The 20,042-nt window shown below is 37.4% G+C and overlaps 1 protein-coding gene across 2 annotated transcripts in view; it reads right to left on the reverse strand.

Moving 5' to 3' along the window:
- Nucleotides 1–20,042, reverse strand: part of cv-2 (crossveinless 2) — a 35,907-nt gene that overhangs the window by 2,466 nt on the left and 13,399 nt on the right. Inside the window, exons 3-8 of one of the 2 annotated variants that reach the window (XM_043414172.1) lie at nucleotides 8,500–8,585; nucleotides 4,010–4,109; nucleotides 2,073–2,395; nucleotides 1,560–1,774; nucleotides 855–1,018; nucleotides 276–463 (exon numbers count right to left, since the gene is read on the reverse strand). In XM_043414172.1, coding sequence (XP_043270107.1) covers nucleotides 276–463; nucleotides 855–1,018; nucleotides 1,560–1,774; nucleotides 2,073–2,395; nucleotides 4,010–4,109; nucleotides 8,500–8,585 — 1,076 coding nt within the window. Of the gene's footprint in view, nucleotides 1–275; nucleotides 464–854; nucleotides 1,019–1,559; nucleotides 1,820–2,035; nucleotides 2,396–4,009; nucleotides 4,110–8,499; nucleotides 8,586–20,042 lie in introns of both variants that reach the window. The other variant, XM_043414171.1, reaches the window with a different exon arrangement.

Below are 20,042 nucleotides of genomic sequence, written 5' to 3' on the forward strand. Positions count from 1 at the left end.
AAACTATTGACTTTTTTCATTGTTTTTTATCTCAACATATTTGTCATTACAGTTTTATATATTTTTTACTTTTTTTAAAATTAATCAGATTAAAATATTTCTTCTGTATTTCTCTTGATTCTAAATAATTTCATGTTTAAGTGCATTTTTTGATTAATCGATTTATTTTTTAAGCTTTCTCTACAAAGCGATGCGTGTCGACTTTTGCCAATAAAAATGACATGATTGTTTATCGTTGTTAAAAAAAAAATCTTCCAATAACCAACAGTTTTTACCTTGAGAGTGATGGTTTTGGTCCATGCCGATGATTTTGTCGACCTCGCATCGTTGGTTACGCGAATACCGAATGTGTGACCAATGCAATCAGCTACGAGTTGATATTTACACGCTCCGTTGAAACTGTAGAATTTTCCATCGAAGGTTCGATAATGGGGATCGCCAAAAACGGTACAAACTCCATCGCCTGAATGCAATCACAGTCAAGATAACATAGTTTCGGAAAAAGTGATTTTTCAAAAAGCTTCTCATCATTACACAGATCTGAAAACTCTATAAAACGGTGTTACCTAATGAAATTACCATTTTTGTGTTAAAAAACGCCCATTTTTGTTAAGGTAATATTTTTAATTTAACGTTTCTCGTATTGCTAGAAAGATTGAAAAATATTGGGCTTGTGATGAAATCAGAAAGCTCCCAAGTGAGTGAAACAAAAAGCTTGTTTCCACAGGGCAACGAAAGGCAGCGAAGAATTTTCCACAAATCGACATATGCATATTTTCAATTCTTTGACCCTTTGATCTCTCATTTACGGGCTGACATAAGTGGACAATAATTCACTATGAAAATAAACTTACTCTCGACGCAGCGAGGACAACACTGACCCTCAGGGTGTTCGAATCGGGTGTTGGGTGGACATGGTGTATTCAGAGGCGGACACAAGGACATGGCGCAACGCACCGTGCCCTGCATGCAAGCGCATGCTTTGCAAGGATCAAGCTTCCAAGTTTCGCCATTCTGCCTAGGAAAAATTAGGACGTTTAAACCATAAAGATGTTGTAATATTTCAGAGTCATTATTCAATCACGATATCGTTTTTAGTCATGTCTGTTTTCAGGGTCGATTTCAAAGATTTCAAATACAATTGTAAAATTGTTGATGAATGATTACAATTCATCATTTTACAATTGTACAATTGTAAAATTGTTACCGAAATCAAACAGAGAGAACGTTTTTTTCTAGAAAATGACGACATCGAAATAATATAGTGGAGATATTGATGCGAAAATGAAAAAATTTGTGTCAAGTTTCAAGGAGCACGCCAACTGAAAAGGGTCCTATTGAAAAAAAAAACTTCTCGAGTTTTTTAAAAATTTTCTCTGATCCGAAAAAGTCGTATAGACGTTTGATACAAGATTTTAGAAAGAGAATCTATACGCTCCGGAGATCGAAAGTCATGGAAACAAAATAAAAATTCTCTATTGTCAGGAAAGCACCGAATTCCATCTATCGAACCGATTCTCGGTCGCTGTCTTCGGAGTTGAAAAAGCATAAATACTTGCCCCGTAAGTTCGTCCTCCGTAGGTGCAAGAAGCTCTGCTTTCCTCGACAAGAGGACACTGCGGACAACAGCGTCCCGGAGGCGTCGTTTGATGTTCACTGGTGCATTCCAAAACCGGACAAGTTTCTCTTGCACACGAGACGACTGAATTAAGGCAGGTACACCGTGTACATTCGTCTTCGTAGAATTGTTTTCCCGAATCGTAAACGAATGAACCCAGCATGCAGGCGCCCCTTGGCGGTGACAGAAATCTTCTGCTACCTGATTTAGGAAATCGAGAAGCTCAGTAAACAATTTATGAGATAAGAAGCGATTCTATCAAACGCGAGAATTTTTTGTCGTGTTGCAAAATGATGTTCGTCGCTACAGAAATTATTTGATTTCCACGCGAAATCGTGTCTTTAAGTGGCATGGAATGAAAATTTTCCTTCTCGTTTTATCGCTGTTGAATTCGTTTAATGTTACAAGTAGAATTACCTTTACAAATGGGGCAACATTCGCCAGGTTCATGAACGAGACTGGAAGCCGGACAGTGAAGAACCGGGCATGCTTTTTTCGCACAAGTCAGTCTTCCCATGTTGCATCGACACGTGACACAAGGATCTTCGGTCGTCGTCACAGTTCTTTCGGCAGTGACTTTCTGTCCATTAACGTAGCATCCGGCACATATTGGACAACACTGTCCTGGTGGCGCTGGAATTGGATTAGCGCAGGGCGTGTAACATCGAAGTTTTGACTCGGTTATCACACCGGCCTTACACGTGAGAATTTTGCAGGGTTCGTTTGGCTCTGTCCACTCGGTGTCGGACTCGTGATGAACACCATTTCTTACGCAGCCTAAAAAAGAATCGGAAATGAAGCATGTAACGAACGAAAAAGTTCTCATTTTTCTTCACATTTTTAAAATTAAACTATACAATATTTCAGATTATTTACTGAGAGAGAAGCAATGAGTGTGTGCTTTGAAGAAAAATTATTGAATGAAAAACATATTCGACCTCATGCGGTTTGCTTTTCTACTGAAATAATCAACTGATGAAATGTTATTGAATTCGTATTTGTGAAATGAAAAAAAGGATTCGTTTCAATCACAATAATATCGAGTTGAAGCCTGCGGGCCACAATATTGCAGTGATGAGTATTTGAACGATAATATCTTATTGAAGACACCGAGCCGAGGAATTTATTCGCGGGACATTAATTTTACTGCGCCAAGAGAGTGCGAACCCTCGCGAGTTATTGCTTCCAATTTCATTAATCATGCTTATGCGTTAATTATCGTGTCGGTGAATTGCATTATCGTGACACCACGTACTGTGTGTGTCCTAACCGAGGCAATTTACAGCGAGAGTACTCGCTCAAGGCGATGAAAGAGACAGAGGTCGTGCGGAGTAAACGTTTAAATTATTGGCGACGAGCCCGTCGTTCCGTAAGAAAATTCCCAACGAGAAAACATGTGCGCAATGTGTTCGGTTTCAAAGGAAAGGACAAACTTCACCGAACCCTTCGACGTCAATCTTTTCTGGAGAAAACTCGAGCTCCAATCTCGATCTTGCAATATTTAGCAATGAAACAACGATCATTTTCTTTTGGCAAGCTTTCACAAAGTCTTTCAAATTTTATCACAGAAATAACTCTGTTTTACGCAGTTTTTAATCATTTTTTCAACATTTGCCAATGTTCTCGGCTTCAGAGCATTATTTTGAATGATCTTTGAAGTTACTCTCCGGTGAAAAACCCCATACATGCACGTATTTATCTACTAGGATACGAGCTCGCGAGGGTGATAATGTGCCTTCAACGTAGTACATGTGATCTTATGTCACAATTAACATAATTAATAGCGACGATAAGAGAAATAGCAGTGGCGAAGACTCGAACATCTGTCAGAATGAAGTAAACAATCGTTTCTCCCTCAACGTATTCATGATTGAGATCTTCTCGCTCTCTTTTTTTTTTGTATTCATTTACGTCTTTGAGTCTGATGACGGTTTTATCGACTCGGACTTGGATGAACAGTGGCGGGCTTTGTGCCCGTTAAAGGAACAATGATCAGCGATTTTCACACGCGAATCTTTCAGCAGGCCGCGTCAGTTTCGCTGATTAAGGCCGTGCGTAATTGGATCGATGAACGGGGACGGTATGATTTGTGTAAATTCATATAGGGCACGTTGGGTGGGCTTATAATTCTGATAAGGGATATTTGCATAACGTGGTCATCGGAGCAGAAAAATCTTTGAGGACCAGAGATAAAGTTTTGCTGCAAATCATAATGACAGCAGAAAAGTTCTCACGTATTTTTAACGAAGACTCAATTCTTTCCAGACTGAAGGCAAGTCAAACATAGAGTCGAATTGTATAATACCGAAGGGACCAAAAATCAAATGAACGAAGCGAAACAACTATTTTTTATTTCTGAGTGCAATGTTATCTTGAACTGTTATAAAATACCTTTGCATCGACGACAACATTCGTCCTTCCGTGGTTCCATTAAAGTATAACATCCCTCGATACTGGGGCACTGCTGTTTTCGACACTCCACGAAACCATTCTGGAAGATATAAAATAAGAGAATGAAAAATCAAATGACAAGATAATTCGATGCAAATGGTTCATTTGAAAATTTCCATAAAGGGGTATGAAAAATCTCTATCGATGTAGCAAATATTGACTTCCATATCGAGGGATAGATATTTATAGCAACACTGTGAATCGATCCAAACCGCGAACGGTGAACGAAGAGATGAGGAGCCTGCGGTATAATGTGACTCATCGTTTCGAGAATTCTCGGTTCGTTACTTTTTTTAATTTTATTTTTACATACGCGATAGTTCTAACACGCGCTGTGTTAAATAATAACAATATGAAATATGGAGGTCCTCGTATGCATGTGTCGATAAGTATGCCACAACACGGAAGTTTCGATCCAAGTTGCAATTCCATGTACTCGTACACAGAAAAATTATTGATTTCGGAGAACATTTTGTAGTTTTCTTGTTTTGCAGGAATGTTTTCGAAAAATAAGTACTGCGATTCTGTTTTCTTGTGATATATTAAAAAAAATTTCTGCCTTCAGTATACACTGCTGAATATCAGTGGCACCGCTAAATATAGAGAGCTAACTTTTTTATTTTATCAAAACGTTGAACCAAAATATCACCCATCGTTACAATTTTCATAACGGAGATGTAACACTCGATTTCGCTGAATCAATATACGAACCGATTTTTAATTTTTCATTTGCGATACTCGATGAATTTTTACTGACATCTTGTGCTTCGTTTGCTCTTCCTTGATCAATATTCTTGACGAATATTTTCGCCATCGTCCAATTTACGGGGCTCTCTTATCGATCGTTGATTCTAGAGACAATTCCAGGCAGCTTCAAATTTTAATTCAGTCTTTTTTGTCTCAACCGTTCTCATTAATTAATGATTCGTTTTCGAAAAAATTACAAATTAATACATCTTAAATAGTAGCTCAACTGCTACACTCATACGCTCACAACTTTAACCGCGATTCTTTCATAATTCAACCAACAATTTATGTCTATAACTTTCTTAGATTATATTTTTGGAGTGTTTTCTAAAAAAGATTTAAGATTGCATCTGAACAGCATTGAAATATAAAGAAATGAAAATCGAACTGGTTTGTCAGTTGATACGATCCGAAATTTTTGGTTGCGGCGTTTAGAGATGATGACAGATATCGCGATATCACAAATACAATTTATTCCTATATTGACCATAAAGCGTTCGATGATTAAGAACGTTATACTGTCACTTATCGCGGGTGTTTTCTCGCCTCAAGAGGCGACAGGCGGGAAGCACCAGACCGCAACGCGAGTTACAATGATCAAATATAAATATTTTCTATATACGTGCGTATTTATATCTTTGAAACTGTGACACAAACGTCAGTACCATGAGAAGTAAAAGAGTGAACGAGAAAGACGGGAAACTTTTTAGATGATGTATGCGCATAAAAACGAGACCGGATAATGTCGCGTCGTGACTCTAATAATTACATATTGCTCTAGAATAATTAAGATATTTATAATGTCCTCACGAACAAGATACTTAATACACCATTCAAAGTAAATATGATACGTGTTTCTGTACAGGATGATTCAAAAATCCTGATATAAGAACATCTTATAAGAAAAAATATGTATCATTTTAAATCGGCTGGAGTATAGGTATCAAATTAATCGACGGTATTTTGATTGAATGAATAATCAAATTTTCTTGTGAAACGAGGTCAGATTGCAGTTGAAAAGTATTTCAACCTGTTTGAAAGTTAATTTGAACATTTTGGGGCTTAGTAGTATCATCATCGAATCTCCTCGAGAGTGATGGATTTTCACTGTATTAAAAAAATATTTTTATTTATGGATTCAGTTGTTAGTCTGCAACTGTAAGTAAGTTTGAATCCTTCTGTACATATAAATATGTATCGTAATCGTGACTGTGGATGAATTAAAGAGAAGATTTATAATCGGTTATAGCTCGAGCAAATTCTGAGGACTGTAAATCCGATTGGTATCCACGGTACGAAAACCTGGATGAGAATGGGCCGAGAAATTCCTTGGGGATAAGCCTCTTTTTCAATGAATAAGTAGTACGAAGAGTCGTTGATCCCGAAACAAACATTCTGTAGTAAAAGCCAAGGTAATGACTCGGGTTCGGGTAGCTTTGAGCTTAAGTAATCCCCATGTAGAGAGTATTCAGGATGGAAATAGAAAGAATAGATGACGCAGACAACACAATTAAACGTGTAAATTGATTTGATTTACGTATATTTATTTGCCAGACGTTGTTATTGCGATGATCCGACGGAGTGAATTTTATAAATGAAATAGACAGGATGATCTGTTTTTATTCTTTTAGCCTAAGAGTCTCGGCTTTATAATAAAGAGAGAATAGAGAGCGTGATGATCGGTTGATGATAGATCGGGTTCGATCGGCGACCGCTTGATCTTTACTCTCTCGGTCTTTCTTTTTTCTTCATTCTTCATCCTTCTTCGTTTAATAATAACAAATAATTATGTCACAGCCGGCGTCAGCGTGGTGGATCTTGCACACTTGTGTGTATACTTATATGCATGCCTATGTATACGTATATAGCGCAGGACGAAAACAAGAAGCGTCATAGTCCCCGATACGATGGAACGTGACGAGTCAATGAACCAGCAAGCTGCGTTCTCTTTTTCCTCCTAGCTCTCTCTATCTCTTTCCCCGCGGATCTCGTTCGTCGTTTTCGAGATAAGTAGGCGAGTGCACAGCGGTGTAGCGAGAAAAGTGCAATGCAGAGAGAGAGAGAGAGAGAGAGAGAAAGAGATGAATTGCAGCAAAGATTGCCGCGCGTCTCGACGAAATGCTCGCAAGTTCTTCGCGTGCATCACGTACAACCGCGCAACCACAACGAAGACGACGATTCGCAAGATCGGCACAAGATGAAGACGAACGTGAGGACCGTACCGATTGCTTCTTTCTTCCTCCTATTTAAACCGCGTTCTTACCATTTGTTTTATCCTTTTTACCTCACGCGCATTGCTCACTTCGATAATTGACTTGGAGCGATGATAGACCAACAAGAAAATGTAGTACTTCGTTTCGCCGTACATTCGGATGTTTAAAAAAAGTCATATTTTTTTTTGTTGAACCAAGTGGTTGAGAAGTTACTTTGGAAGTTACGTTTTCAAAAAGATCATTTTTCAAAGGACATGCAGCTCTAAATAAAATACTCGACGAGTAATGTAATTTTTCATCTAATACGATATCCCTGTATAGGAAATTTGTCGCTCCACAAAAAATTTATCTTGCGAAAATTTCTTAAATTCAACCCTTCAAGAGTTCAAAGGTGTATTTGTATAAAGATTTATCGTTTTTCATCTATCACACCAAAACTATTGGTTTTACCAAAAAATTTTTTAATATATTTTGGTAAAACATCCAATTCACAATAAATCGGTTGTCAATGAGAATTCATATAAGTCATACTTCAGAAATAGGAGGTATATGAAAACAATTTATCACAGATTATAGCTTAATTATTATAATCGTCGTCACTAAAAAAGAATCCGACAAGGCATCAGCGTTAAGTGGGAACACGAGTGTCTTGTCGGACAAGGGTAGAATCTCGCGTTAAATTCCATAACCACTTGGCGTGTGTACTATAGCTTTTTGTATTCTTTTGCAAAAATTTTGCAGAACTTCTTTGTCATATATCAATATTCTTTTTTACACTTTTCCTCATTCTTTTGTAGTAAACGAAAAGAAATCATCATTTATGCAATGTAAGAAAAATTTTTACGGAGTATTCGTTGGTTTTGCTATCTTATGGATTTCAAAAAATCGAACTTCTTTTATGTATTTTCTCTTTCATTTTTTGTCCATTATTTTTCGTCGTTCGATTATGTACGTGAGCCGAACGCGACCGAACCGGATCTTATTTAACTAGCCACGACAAAGAAGTTGCCATAATGTTCAGTATTCAGCAGCGTATGTTTACTATGAAAATACGGACTTATTTTTCCAATATCACGACAGTTTATCGCGTTATATTACAAATATTTATTAATTTTCGATTCGATCATTATTTATTTTTTCCGATTTGCGTTTTTTTAGTTCTTCAGTTTTTATTCGCAGAGAATTTTTTTTCGTACAAAGGGACGTCAGTCGAAAAGGATTCGATTTAAATTTCGGGCAATTTTTGTGTTTTCGAAGCTTCCCGAGAGCTTTTATTTCGGGTTCGTGATAGTGTGATAATGCTGTGCACATTATTTATTAGTTCCATTTCGCTGTCTCTCTTACAAGTAGTTGTATAAGCTGACAGTTCCAGTATAAATTCGACAAGTAATAAAATTAATTGACAGCTTGTGAAGCCTAATGTGAGTTTATACTTATGTATATATGTCTGTTGACGTATTGAGTAATTACCTTGCAGATGCAGGTAAAACACCTCGTATCAGGTATTTTGTCGACGGTGAAGTCTTCTCCCTCGATATCACAGGTCTCACGACTCCCTGCAAGAACATTAAGAAAATAGCAGTTAGTGAGACTCGGGAGATATTTTAACGACTTTCCCCAATGACGTTTGCTCCGTTATTATTAATTATAATGCTAATTTTATCGAGCATAAAAAATGTGAAAAAAGTAAAAAAAAAGTTCTTCCTAGACAAACCAGGAGTCGATATCTTCCGCGTATAATTTAATCGGCCGCGGTATCCCTAATTGATAATCAAAGAGAAATAATTTGCTAAAAATCGTAAACACCTCGTTTGCTCGTATTTCGGTTATTTATTTATCACAACTGGTACTCGTCGGAAAAATAATCGATGTAATGTCTATAATCAACGCGTAGATAAAGAGTTTGTGAGCGTGCCATAAACCAAGAGCACCGAGAATTTTCCCGTTCGGAGGATGGGACATAGGATGCGGTTACTAGTGAGACTAGGTACTTGTAGATATCCTAATCGAGCGTGTTACGAGACATGTGGTACAACTTTGCGAAGAGCTCATCAGGCCAAGTCATAGAGTATCCGCAGAGAGTAATAGTATTGCAGCATGTGAGTTTGTCTTTGAATGCGGCTGCTCTATCGCTGCTCCTCTTTTCCTCGATCTCTGAGGATCCTCGTTCTTTCATATCCATCTCATTCTCTTGCAGCTCTGTTGCACAGGGGCACCGGTTTTTAGTGTGCAAATTCAATGATGATATATGTTCACACATTTACACCACGTGTGCGCAACCTGTTCCACATATTACACGCTCGTTACAACTTCTACCCCACCTGTTTTACCGTTCTCTCTCTCTCTCTCTCTCTCTCTCTCTCTCTCTCCTCTCAACTTTTCGTTCTCTTATTTGACTATTATTTTTTGTCTCTACTTTAACCAACAACACTCCTTCTCTCTCTCTCTCCTACTTCTGTTATATCGAATCGTATATATAGTAATAAATTTATGGATAATTCGCACACGCATATTCACATCGGCAGCCCATACATTGTATATCTACACACGTATATATAAACAGAGTATCTCGGTGCTTCGGGCCTCGTGAAACGGATAATCACCGTAGCTTGGGACGTTGCGACAGGCTTTACACCTCGCGAGAGATAAATTCAGTCTGTAGTATCACTTGCTCACGACTTTGATAGATATTGGAGATTAATATTACGCTAACACAGTGTCCCTTTGCTCTTTTTAATATTCCATATACTAATCTGCCTGTCTCAAGAAACTAAAGCGTGGGTAGTTTACTCACGTTCCTTCAACACTTTGTTTTTATTTCTTTTATTATCTCCAATAACTGTGACATTCTTCTCCCTCGTCGTGTGATTATTTTATTCTCCACCTCTCACGTTGACGCTCGTCACAACATTCTCATTCTCAAGATTACATCGCTCTAAGATAAATAACGATATAGTTACGCTATTATATTGTTTCCCTCTGATTACAAATCGCATTTTCAGAAATCGAATTTATCCAAAAGAGGCTTTTTCTCATTAATTCCATTCGTTCGAATCCCTATCATTGTCATGGATCAACATTTTATGGAGACTCCGAGCAGTACAGTTTTTAATTGGAATAATTAAGCAATAATGTTTCGATATTATGCTCTACGCCGATCTAAAAATCCATGCTAATTTTCAATAATTATGCAGATTGCCAATGCAAGACTATTTTAAACCTCGCTGCTGCATAATTCAACGCTCTTTCTTGACTAAACCAAGGCTTAATCAACATTTTATTTATTTTTGTTTTGTGCGCGCCATATCTCCGGGTTGAATCTCTTCTGTGGGGTTTTCATGACCCTTCCCTGCTTCGTACTGCATTTTCTGTTCTCTCCATTTTTTTTCTTTTTCTCTCCCGATCAATTATCCGCCCAATGCTCACATTGTCCTTTCATTTTGTTTCCTCATAGATTCCTTTTGTTCACTAATTTATTTGTTTTTCTCTCGAAAAGCAGGAGTATATTGAACGAGAAGAGTCGTATATATAAATTGATGTTACGCAAGAGATTTCGAGATTTGTTTGTATGACACTACAGTTCAGAAATACAGTTCAGAAATACAATTTTATCATACGATTTATATTCTCGTACACACAAATTTGTATTTCAAGAATAAATTGCGATTTAAGTGTACGTATGCACAAGTAGTATACATGCATATTTGCATATACATATAATGGATAAGTACGTCGTTCGAGCAGTCGAGAAATTGTCGGGGCAAGAGTCTCAGTCCCACGAGTGTTTTTCTCCGTAGTAGAGTTGATTCAAGTGCATTCGAGTGGTGGACACCAGTCGTCGAATATTCCAAACGTAGGTTCGATCGATGCTGCTGTGAAGTCCAAGTCGGCTTTTGCATTAGTAAAATTCATCTTTCAAACTCAATAACTCCAAACCAGTTGAAAAGAGTTTTGCTTATTGAGATGGTGCACGTGATTTTTCGTAAGAGAGCGTGCTATTTTTCTTCACGTCAGAAATGACATTGATGGATTCAAAATATGTTTGCAAAACGAGCTGAATAACACTTCGAACTATATTATGAGCTTGAAAGAAATTGAATGCTGGTTCATTGATAAATATATTGAAAGATAAGAAAATCAAACGATAGAGAAGGCACGAAACATGAAAAATTGCTCGTGCAATCGCTGATTCTAATTTTAACTGAATTTCATCAGTTTTAACAGCGGAACAATGATTATCACCTTCAATGATTATTATAGCAGCTAATAAGCAACACCCTTATTCGTCTCGTACGTCTCCATATTACCCGAATCAAAGACTCGCACTTTCTCTGTGTTAATTGACAATCATGTCTCATTTGAGAGCATTAATATCCTCGTCGTTATGGAAGTCGAAAGATTGATAAATGTCCGTTTACAGATGCATTGCTAATTGCCATAGGGGAGTAATAAGACTTACTGTATTTGTCGCAAGCATACCGATAAGTAATAATTTATATGCGATATTGCGGATCGATTAAATCGTGTAATACTCTATGATTATCAGGTAAATGACAAGTTCTCACGTGCATAAACGGATCGAAGTAACACATTTTTATTGTTGCATCGTTATTGCGAGTCAAGAATATAATAGAGCACGTTCGCAAAAGTCTCTATCGCGTTTCGTTAAAGTGCCAAACAATTGGTACAATTACGCATTCGTGCACACGAGTATAAACGAGAGAAAGGCCGAAAGTTGCATCTGTGCAAAGTCGACGAGATTCGGCCTGACTCTTAACTCGCAAATAGCGAAAAATAGACCAGGAGATAATGCTGATTAGACTAATAATAGATGCTTTGAAAAGAGAACGCGAACCGTACGTGTCTTTGTGTATTTGTGCGTCTGTGTGCATGTGTAGCGGGCGGACGAATTATGTGGAGCGTGACACGTTCCGATTAAGAGCGTTGCATATGGACAAGTCGGCTTCTAATATCCTAGGGAGCATATTGCATTGTTGCTATATAACGTTACGTTATACATTTACATTATATTCTCGTGCACGCGTGTTTGTGTGTGTCACTGTTCCGTGAATCGTCGGCGAAGATAGCGATATTCCCGACCGTGTCAGACTCCACGTATCACATGGGAAAGTTCGAGACTTCGTTTAACACATAAGCAGTTGCATATCAACGTCCGTTGATACTCATACCCGATGGAATGGTCCATGAGACACTTCAGGAGAAAATGTACCTTCTGTGTCGGAATACAATGTGTGCAGTAGGGTGTGTCGTTTTAGGGCAACGTTTTTTTTCGATTGTCACTACTAAAGTCTTTATAGATTATACTCAAAAACAAAGCCTTGCGCAAAGAGACTGTTGTCAGAAAATATTTAGAGGTCCCTCATCGACCTTGAATTTTTCACATTTGATTAACATTGAAAATTCGTTCATTTTCATTGTTTCAAGTACTCTTTAGCCTGATTCCATTTCACGGATTTTTCCTCATAGTATTTTGAAAATTAATTGATTGCTCTACAAAAAAAGTCTCTTGATCGAACTCTTTAAAACCGACCATTTTCGAGTAATTATTGATCAAACCAAATTTTGTATGAAAAAAAACTCTTATAACGAATATGGAGAAAATTCAACGAACCTCTACCGCGTCTCTTGATTTACGACGATTTTTTTTTTCGAATAATTCAGTTGTCTCGAAAATTAGTCATTCATTGAAAGAAATCATATACAGCCCAAGAGATCAATGCATGAAAAGGAAAAAACGGCAAGTATGTAAAAATTACTTGTTTTGGTACACCTGTTTTCGTCGTTGCTCCCTCGTGCGACACGTCTGTGAGGAATGATGTGTTGCAGCAGTGTTGTTTGGCGGTCGTCAGTAGAGAAATTGTCCGTTAGACGCTTCTGGATTGACGTTGCAGTCGCTCAATAATAGGCGTTGCAGTCGACGGACGATTTATCTACTGATTATCACCAAACGGCGACGTTGCACCACGTCTTCTATCATAGACGCCTCACATGAGGGCGCAACGACGAAAACAGGTGTACCAAAACAATTAACTTTTACATGCTTGGCATCTTTTCTTCTTTGTTCATTGATTTCTTCTATTTTGTACGTATTTTGTACTGGAGTTCAAAAAAATATCAAAGCGCGTGAAGATTAAATGGAAAACAAATCGAAGAGAAAGTTCTTTTTCTTAATCGGGTTTGAATCTAAGAAATTCAGTGAAGACAGGCTACCAAGCTATCGGAAGGTTCTAAGCGTGTTTATGTTCAAACACATTACGCAACATGTGAGCTCGTCGTTTTGGCGTCTTAAATATGCGCGGGAAAACAATATGTATCGTCATCGTTACGTGGTCCTTCGAAATTACGATCCTCGGAGAGGGGGAATCGAAGTCTGATCGCGGCTAAATCTTCGCTCTGGGACGTCTACGAGGCTGGTTGGAACAGGATTCTCCGGAAAATTCAGAAATAACCATCGTCCATTACGAGAGAATCAGCTTTCCTGTTTATCATCGAACCCGCACTCCAGTCCCAGGGCAAGAGCCACCGTGGAACTCGCCGAACGAATTGCGAGATAAAAGTTTATATTGTATTCCAATTATTATGTATTTTCACTTCGATTTATTTATATGGAGGTTTTGAATGTGTGAGATATATCCCTTATATTTTTATGACGAGCGATCATGTTGTGCATAAGATGAACGAATTATACTATGAAATGAATAACGATCCGACGTGTATTATTGTCTGGATATTGTGAATTGAGATTTTGACTGTGATTAATAATAACATATATTCGAAACGAAAATTCCATATTACAAACATAATACGATACACCAAAGTGCCAAATTTGCTGCAAACGAACTGAATCGTATCTGGGGTAGATTTCGTATCCCAGTTCGACAAACAGCTCATATCATATTTTTATTGAAGAAGCTCTACGAGAGATCTGAATGAAGTCCAAAAAGAATTTTTATCTACAAGTCGAGATGGAAAAGTTCGTAATGGCCAATCAGAAAATTCAATCGAAGTAGACGGAGCCAAAACTTCCTCTAAGTCCGAGGCTCTCGCCGAGACTTTTTTCTCTGAATAAAATGATTCGCAATGATGGAGGTAAAATTGGCATGTTATTTCGTTGAATTATGCTTAGGAAGCATTTAGCAACTTGAAAATTGAAGTTTAAGCGAATTAAAAAATTTTCTTTCAATTGCGCCCAAAACCAGCACGATCAGTGGCGTAATTGCTGAGAAAAAACTTTGCACGGGCTTCACTGATCCATCACCTTAAGATTATGCAAAAGTTACTAACACATTTAGAAATTTGACGTGTCTGTATTGTGACGTGGTAATTTTGCACACGTTACAAAATAAGTAAAATTGGCACGACACCGGACAGGAGCGTCTTTCGTCACCGACGAATTTCTCTCGAGCAAATCCAGAAGGACCAAACGCTAGCGTAATTATCGAGAACTAATTTTATTTTGAATTATTTTTAAATTATGCGGTACGAGCGAACGGCGGTTGCCACCCGAACATCATCGAAAATCCAGCATTGCAAAGAAATTCATCAGTCTGAAGATCCAAAAAGATGAATAACAAGATTCAAGATCAACGAGAACTTCATGCCTCCACCCTAGCTGTCGAACTCAAGATGCGTCTCTCAGCATCTAGAGAATCTCCGTGCTTCGTCCCGAAATCTCCAATAACATGGAATAAATCATCGAAATAGCCGCTCAACGTAACAAGGCAAAGTCGCTTAGCGTAACGTCGAAATTATTGCTAGCGCGTCGTCCAATTCAAAACATATCGTTGAGGTCAGGTCAGAGCCAGAGAAGGCTCTCGAACATTCTAGAAGAGACAGTTGAGATTCTCGTGAGTAGGTAAGGGTGGAGGGTAAGAACCACGGTTCGCGTACATGCTTCCGGTACAATTACCGAGGACTCGAGTTTTGGACAGCAATGACGGAAGACGTCTTTTCTCGTGCCATTGCCGTACCTGATCAAGAATTCGACGCCCCGAATTGTCGATGGAGAGAGTCCGTGGTCCTTTTCCGGATCTCGTCCTTCTGGAATCATAGCGGTGAGCCGTCGTTTCGCTCTTATTTCGTATCGTTTCGTTTGTTATTTCGTTGAAGTCGCTAATCATATTGAGGGAAAATTTTGAGAGTTAAAAGAGCGATATTGTTTCGAGGTGCGCACGCGTTTGGAAAATTCTAGTTACGTCTTGTCACGCGATTTTGATCTTTCGCAATTAGTCATTGTTATTTATTAGTTTGAATTGCCGAGAAGAATTCTATTTTATATTTTTGTGTTCAATCTCGAGATCCATAGTTTAAGTTGAATGTTTTGTTATATTTCGTTTTGATCGTGTCGATTATGAATTGTTATCGTATCGATCCATTAATTTGTCGTCATGAATATTATGTCATTTATAACCGAGATCTTGAATTTTTATAGAAATGAAATTTTCCGGAAACTTTTTCTTCTATTGTAAATTGTTGAAATTCAATAAATCATATTTTTAATTCCGGATATTGTTGGTTCCGAAGTGATTAGTTTATGGAAAGTATCGTGACCTCGCTCCTCTACCAAATCGATCTTTAATTACAGCTACGACCGGAAAAAATTAAAGAACTCATTTTCGATCATTTCAAATAAAATTTGTTTACGAAATTTCGTAAACTGGCGCCCAGAAATGTCGAGAGTGCATTTTCCATTTGTGCAACAAAAAGTCGTTACAGTATATAATAATAATACCATCAAAGACCTCATGTCCCTGAGGTTAACTTCAGGGTGGTGTCGTGGACTGACGTCACATGACAGCACCTCCACCTCGTCGCTATATAACCCGAGGTATTTTGTAAAAGGGTTATGTTGTTTTGACAATACGAAGTTCGGGATGTGTGTATCGTGTGCTGGATAAATTCGTGGTGATCAGTTAATTGTGTCATTCTTTCCTACCGTGAATTGTTTTTAAACAGATTTATTGGAATGAAACAATAGATGTATCTAGATTTATTTGAATGAATAATTGGTTGAATGTAAATGAATTCCAATAAATTTTTTAAAACTTTTATCAAATAAAAGTGTCTAATCCAATGTATTTTTGTCATATTTTCTTACATTTAGTTTGGCTGTGCCCTCCAGTATCTTTTTTTCACCTCTTTAGCTTACAGTTTATGCATACCAATTTCTTTTCATTCTCTGGACAATATGTATGTTGTGTATTTCTATTTCCTCACATTGAGTTCATCAACATAGTTTGAAGATTTATGACAACAACTCTTCAGGGTCGCTCGTTTGTACACCGAGTTTGAAAAAAATCTTTTATATAACGCAACCACGTTTTCCTCGCTTTTCGAGCCTGCCAGCGGTACGCAAAGTAAGTGTTTTACCGACTGTTGAAGTGGATTAGTGGTGGGGAGTGCGAAAAACACGACTTTTAATTCCTAGGAGTTAAAAGCCTAGGAGAAGCAACTCCTAGGAGTTAAAAGTGGTGTTTTTCGCACTCCCCACCACTAATCCACTTCAACAGTCGGTAAAACACCTACTTTCCATACCGCCGGCACGCTCGAAAAAGCTCGGAAAAGATCCACTTTGCCTCCTTCAATAAAAGAATAAAAATTAAAATTTATAAATACGGGGCAGAAATTCCACGATGATGGAAAAAAATCATAAACCTTACGGAAAATAATTTAATGCCCGTTTTCTCCAACGTTAATCTGAGTTTAAACTCGGTTCATCCTATCTCGAAACTATATGAAAAAAATTGAACTGAGTTTGAACCGCGTCGGAGAAAATGGCCATTAATCTCATATAATTATGGGAATCGTTTAAGAATTGAGGTCATCACTTTGATCATTCGAAGAATATAAAAATCGTTATAAAATGCACAAAACTTGAAAAAAATCATTGGATAAATTATTTTTAAACATGAATATATTCACATAAACACAAAATCTTCAAAAATTTCAAAAAACCTTATTGAAAAACATTTCATATCGTTTAGAACTACCGCAGAAAAAAAATTGGATATCAAACCATGAAAATCCCCTCTCGGGGGAAAAAAAAATCGGACAAGTACATTGATAATCGCCCGTTTTCGCATTATACCTCATAAAATGTGAACAAAAATTCTCAAACTGGACAATGAAAATTCAAGAAAAATTCAAATACATTTCAACCCTACAGCACCCGAAGACTTTGCTTGAAAAAATTAAAAAAAAAACCGATGTCCCATCCTCTTAATTTGATTCAGACAGACAAATAAATAATTAAATGAATTGAAAAAGTTTCTATTCAAGTTCTGTGCAGCACTAAAATTTATAATATCGCTTCAAGGCCAAAGTACTTATTAGTAACATTGAATACTCGTCCGTTTCAGGACGTTTTAGAAAAATCACTAATGCAAATTGAAATCAACAATCATAAAAAACCCAAAAATCTTGCTTTCCAACATTACTAGGTTTGAACTAGATTGAAAAATTGCACCATTCAAAACTGTTACTTTTATTATGGTTGACTGTTGTTTTTCAAAAAATTTTCCGTTAAAGGAATTCGGAATGGTACTTGCAAAATTTTAGAAGAAAAATTGCAAAAAAATCTCCTATATTTAACTTGTCGCCATCACATTTACGAATGGATCCTCCGAAGTGTGTTCGTTGTTGTCTGGCCAAATACGAAAGGTCCAGATGTTCAAATTTTTAAAAGATTTAAGGAGGATGGCTACCGACGATACAATGTTGCCGTGCTAAACCATGTTAAATACATTAAAAATTTCAAAATGATAAGAATTTAATAAAATTTGGTGAACATATTCTTTAGGGCCACATTTGGCAATACAAATTTTTTAAGATTTTTCTTCTGTACAGTTATCGAGTAATTGATCACTATAGTTCAAGTGTATAAGCATAGCGTTTCCATATATATAGGTATACATTTCGGGCATAAGAAATCTGCTTTAATGCGTAATTACTCGATAACTAAGCAGAAGAAAATTTTGAAAAAAATGGTGTCTTCGCACTTGATGTTGAAGAACATTATCACCAAATTTGATCAATTTCTTATCATTTTAACGAGTCTAGCCACCCTCCTTAAAGAAAATTGGCAAACACTGGACTTAAGTACATTTGACGTTGGTATACACGATGAAGAAATTCGAGAAATCATTATTGATAAGAAGGATGAAATTGTTGATTTCATCGATGATTAATTTTAGGTATTTATGTTTTGTATTAAAGAAGATTCAGTCTGTCATCATTGGATCATTCGGAGTTATAGTTAAGTGCATTTTTTTCGTCGAATTGACTCATATAACAGATTAGAAATCTTTACCCTTTAGCTGCATCATTCACGAGATGATTATAAATAATTTCTCAAACTGGCGTATATCTTTTTGGGACGAACACCACCAAAAGGAATAAAATTCAAGGCTCCTGAGGCTATGCACCATGGCTTTCTAAGGCCATTTATTGTTTGAAAATCTTCGCCTTAAACAAACAGTTCCGCATGAAGAAATCGGAAATGACCGGCTTACGAGCCTTTTTATCATCTTATTTTATATGAAATCATGGTTTAATGCTCCGTATGCGATCAAAGCACTCCTTCAAGATTTATAATTGCTCCAAAGCTTGATTAAATTCAAAACAGTCAACGAGAAAATTTCCACAACTGCTAACTCAAAATTATCCTGCCATTTAGGGGAACATGGGGCAAAGTGGCCACATGGGGCAAAGTGGCCATCCACTTTTTTGGGGCATTTTTGAATTCTGGGGCAAAGTGGCGACTCACGCAATTCCGAATTCTGGCGGGGCACAGGTTCAGTGAGAATTCTATGTTTTTTGAGAAATTGATAGCTATTTGAGGCAGAGGGTGAGAATCATTTTGCGAATTACTGATAAATGTCTATTTTATTTTAATTGACAAAAATCGTACTTATAATGGACTTCATCTTCATCAACACCTGCACACAAGGTGTGCGCCCATTTTAGGCATGTTTCGCAGCGAATTCAATCTTTGGAGGAATGCGAATAAAGTTGATCGCAGAAAATACACGCAACGTCCGCCGCAGACAAGAATTTTTCTTTTTTGATGATCTCTTTTTTCTTACTCACTAGATTTGCGCGATACGACAGACTCGTGATAATGGCGGTTTTCCCACGATTTGCCCCCGATAAGAACGGGCTTTTGCCACTGGTAATGGCAAAATTTATCGAAGTATTCCGACTAATTCTTTTTTCATCCCATCGAAGGAGGGTACCTACTATGCCTCGTTTCTTTTCGGTTTATCGCGGCCTTCAATGTTCCATGCGGGAACAGTCTATTACAACGTCTATTTAACCAGAAGTGACAATTATCGATTTTCACCGCATTCGAGAGGGTGGCCACTTTGCCCCAAAAAATTTTCTCGACCAAATAAGGAAAAAGAGGATGAACAAAGAGTTTTAAGACTCAACAATAGTCGAAAGATCATTTATTATCTGATAAAGTTGGCTGGATATTCATTTTCGGCATGAAAAAAAATTTGGCAAAATTTATCGAAGTATTCTGACTAATTTTTTTTTCATCCCATCGAAGGAGGGTTCCTACTATGCCTCGTTTCTTTTCGTTTTATCGCATCCTTCAATGTTCGAGAATTATTTAACGAGAAGTGACAATTATCGATTTTCACCGCATTCGAGGGGGTGGCCACTTTGCCCCAAAAATTTTTTTTTTCAAAATTCGAGCAATAAGGAGGTGGAATCAGTTTGGGGACATAAAAATAAGTAAATGACCATGTGCTACCCGACAAAACTCGTTAAATTCCTTAAGTGGGCCACTTTGCCCCAACTCCCCTATGGTATCTAAGTGAAGAGCTATCAGCCTTGGCACTTTTTAACGATAACGTGTCTCGTAAGGATAAATTGGCGATGGTCGATTCAATCAAAAACAAACCCAGTTCGTCGACCAATTTAAAACGCTGTGAAGTTAGAAGGAATGATCTATATAATCAGTACTAACGAAAAATTTAAGCGATTTC

Source organism: Venturia canescens, chromosome 3 (assembly GCF_019457755.1).
Source record: "Venturia canescens isolate UGA chromosome 3, ASM1945775v1, whole genome shotgun sequence".
NCBI classification, from domain to species: domain Eukaryota; kingdom Metazoa; phylum Arthropoda; class Insecta; order Hymenoptera; family Ichneumonidae; genus Venturia; species Venturia canescens.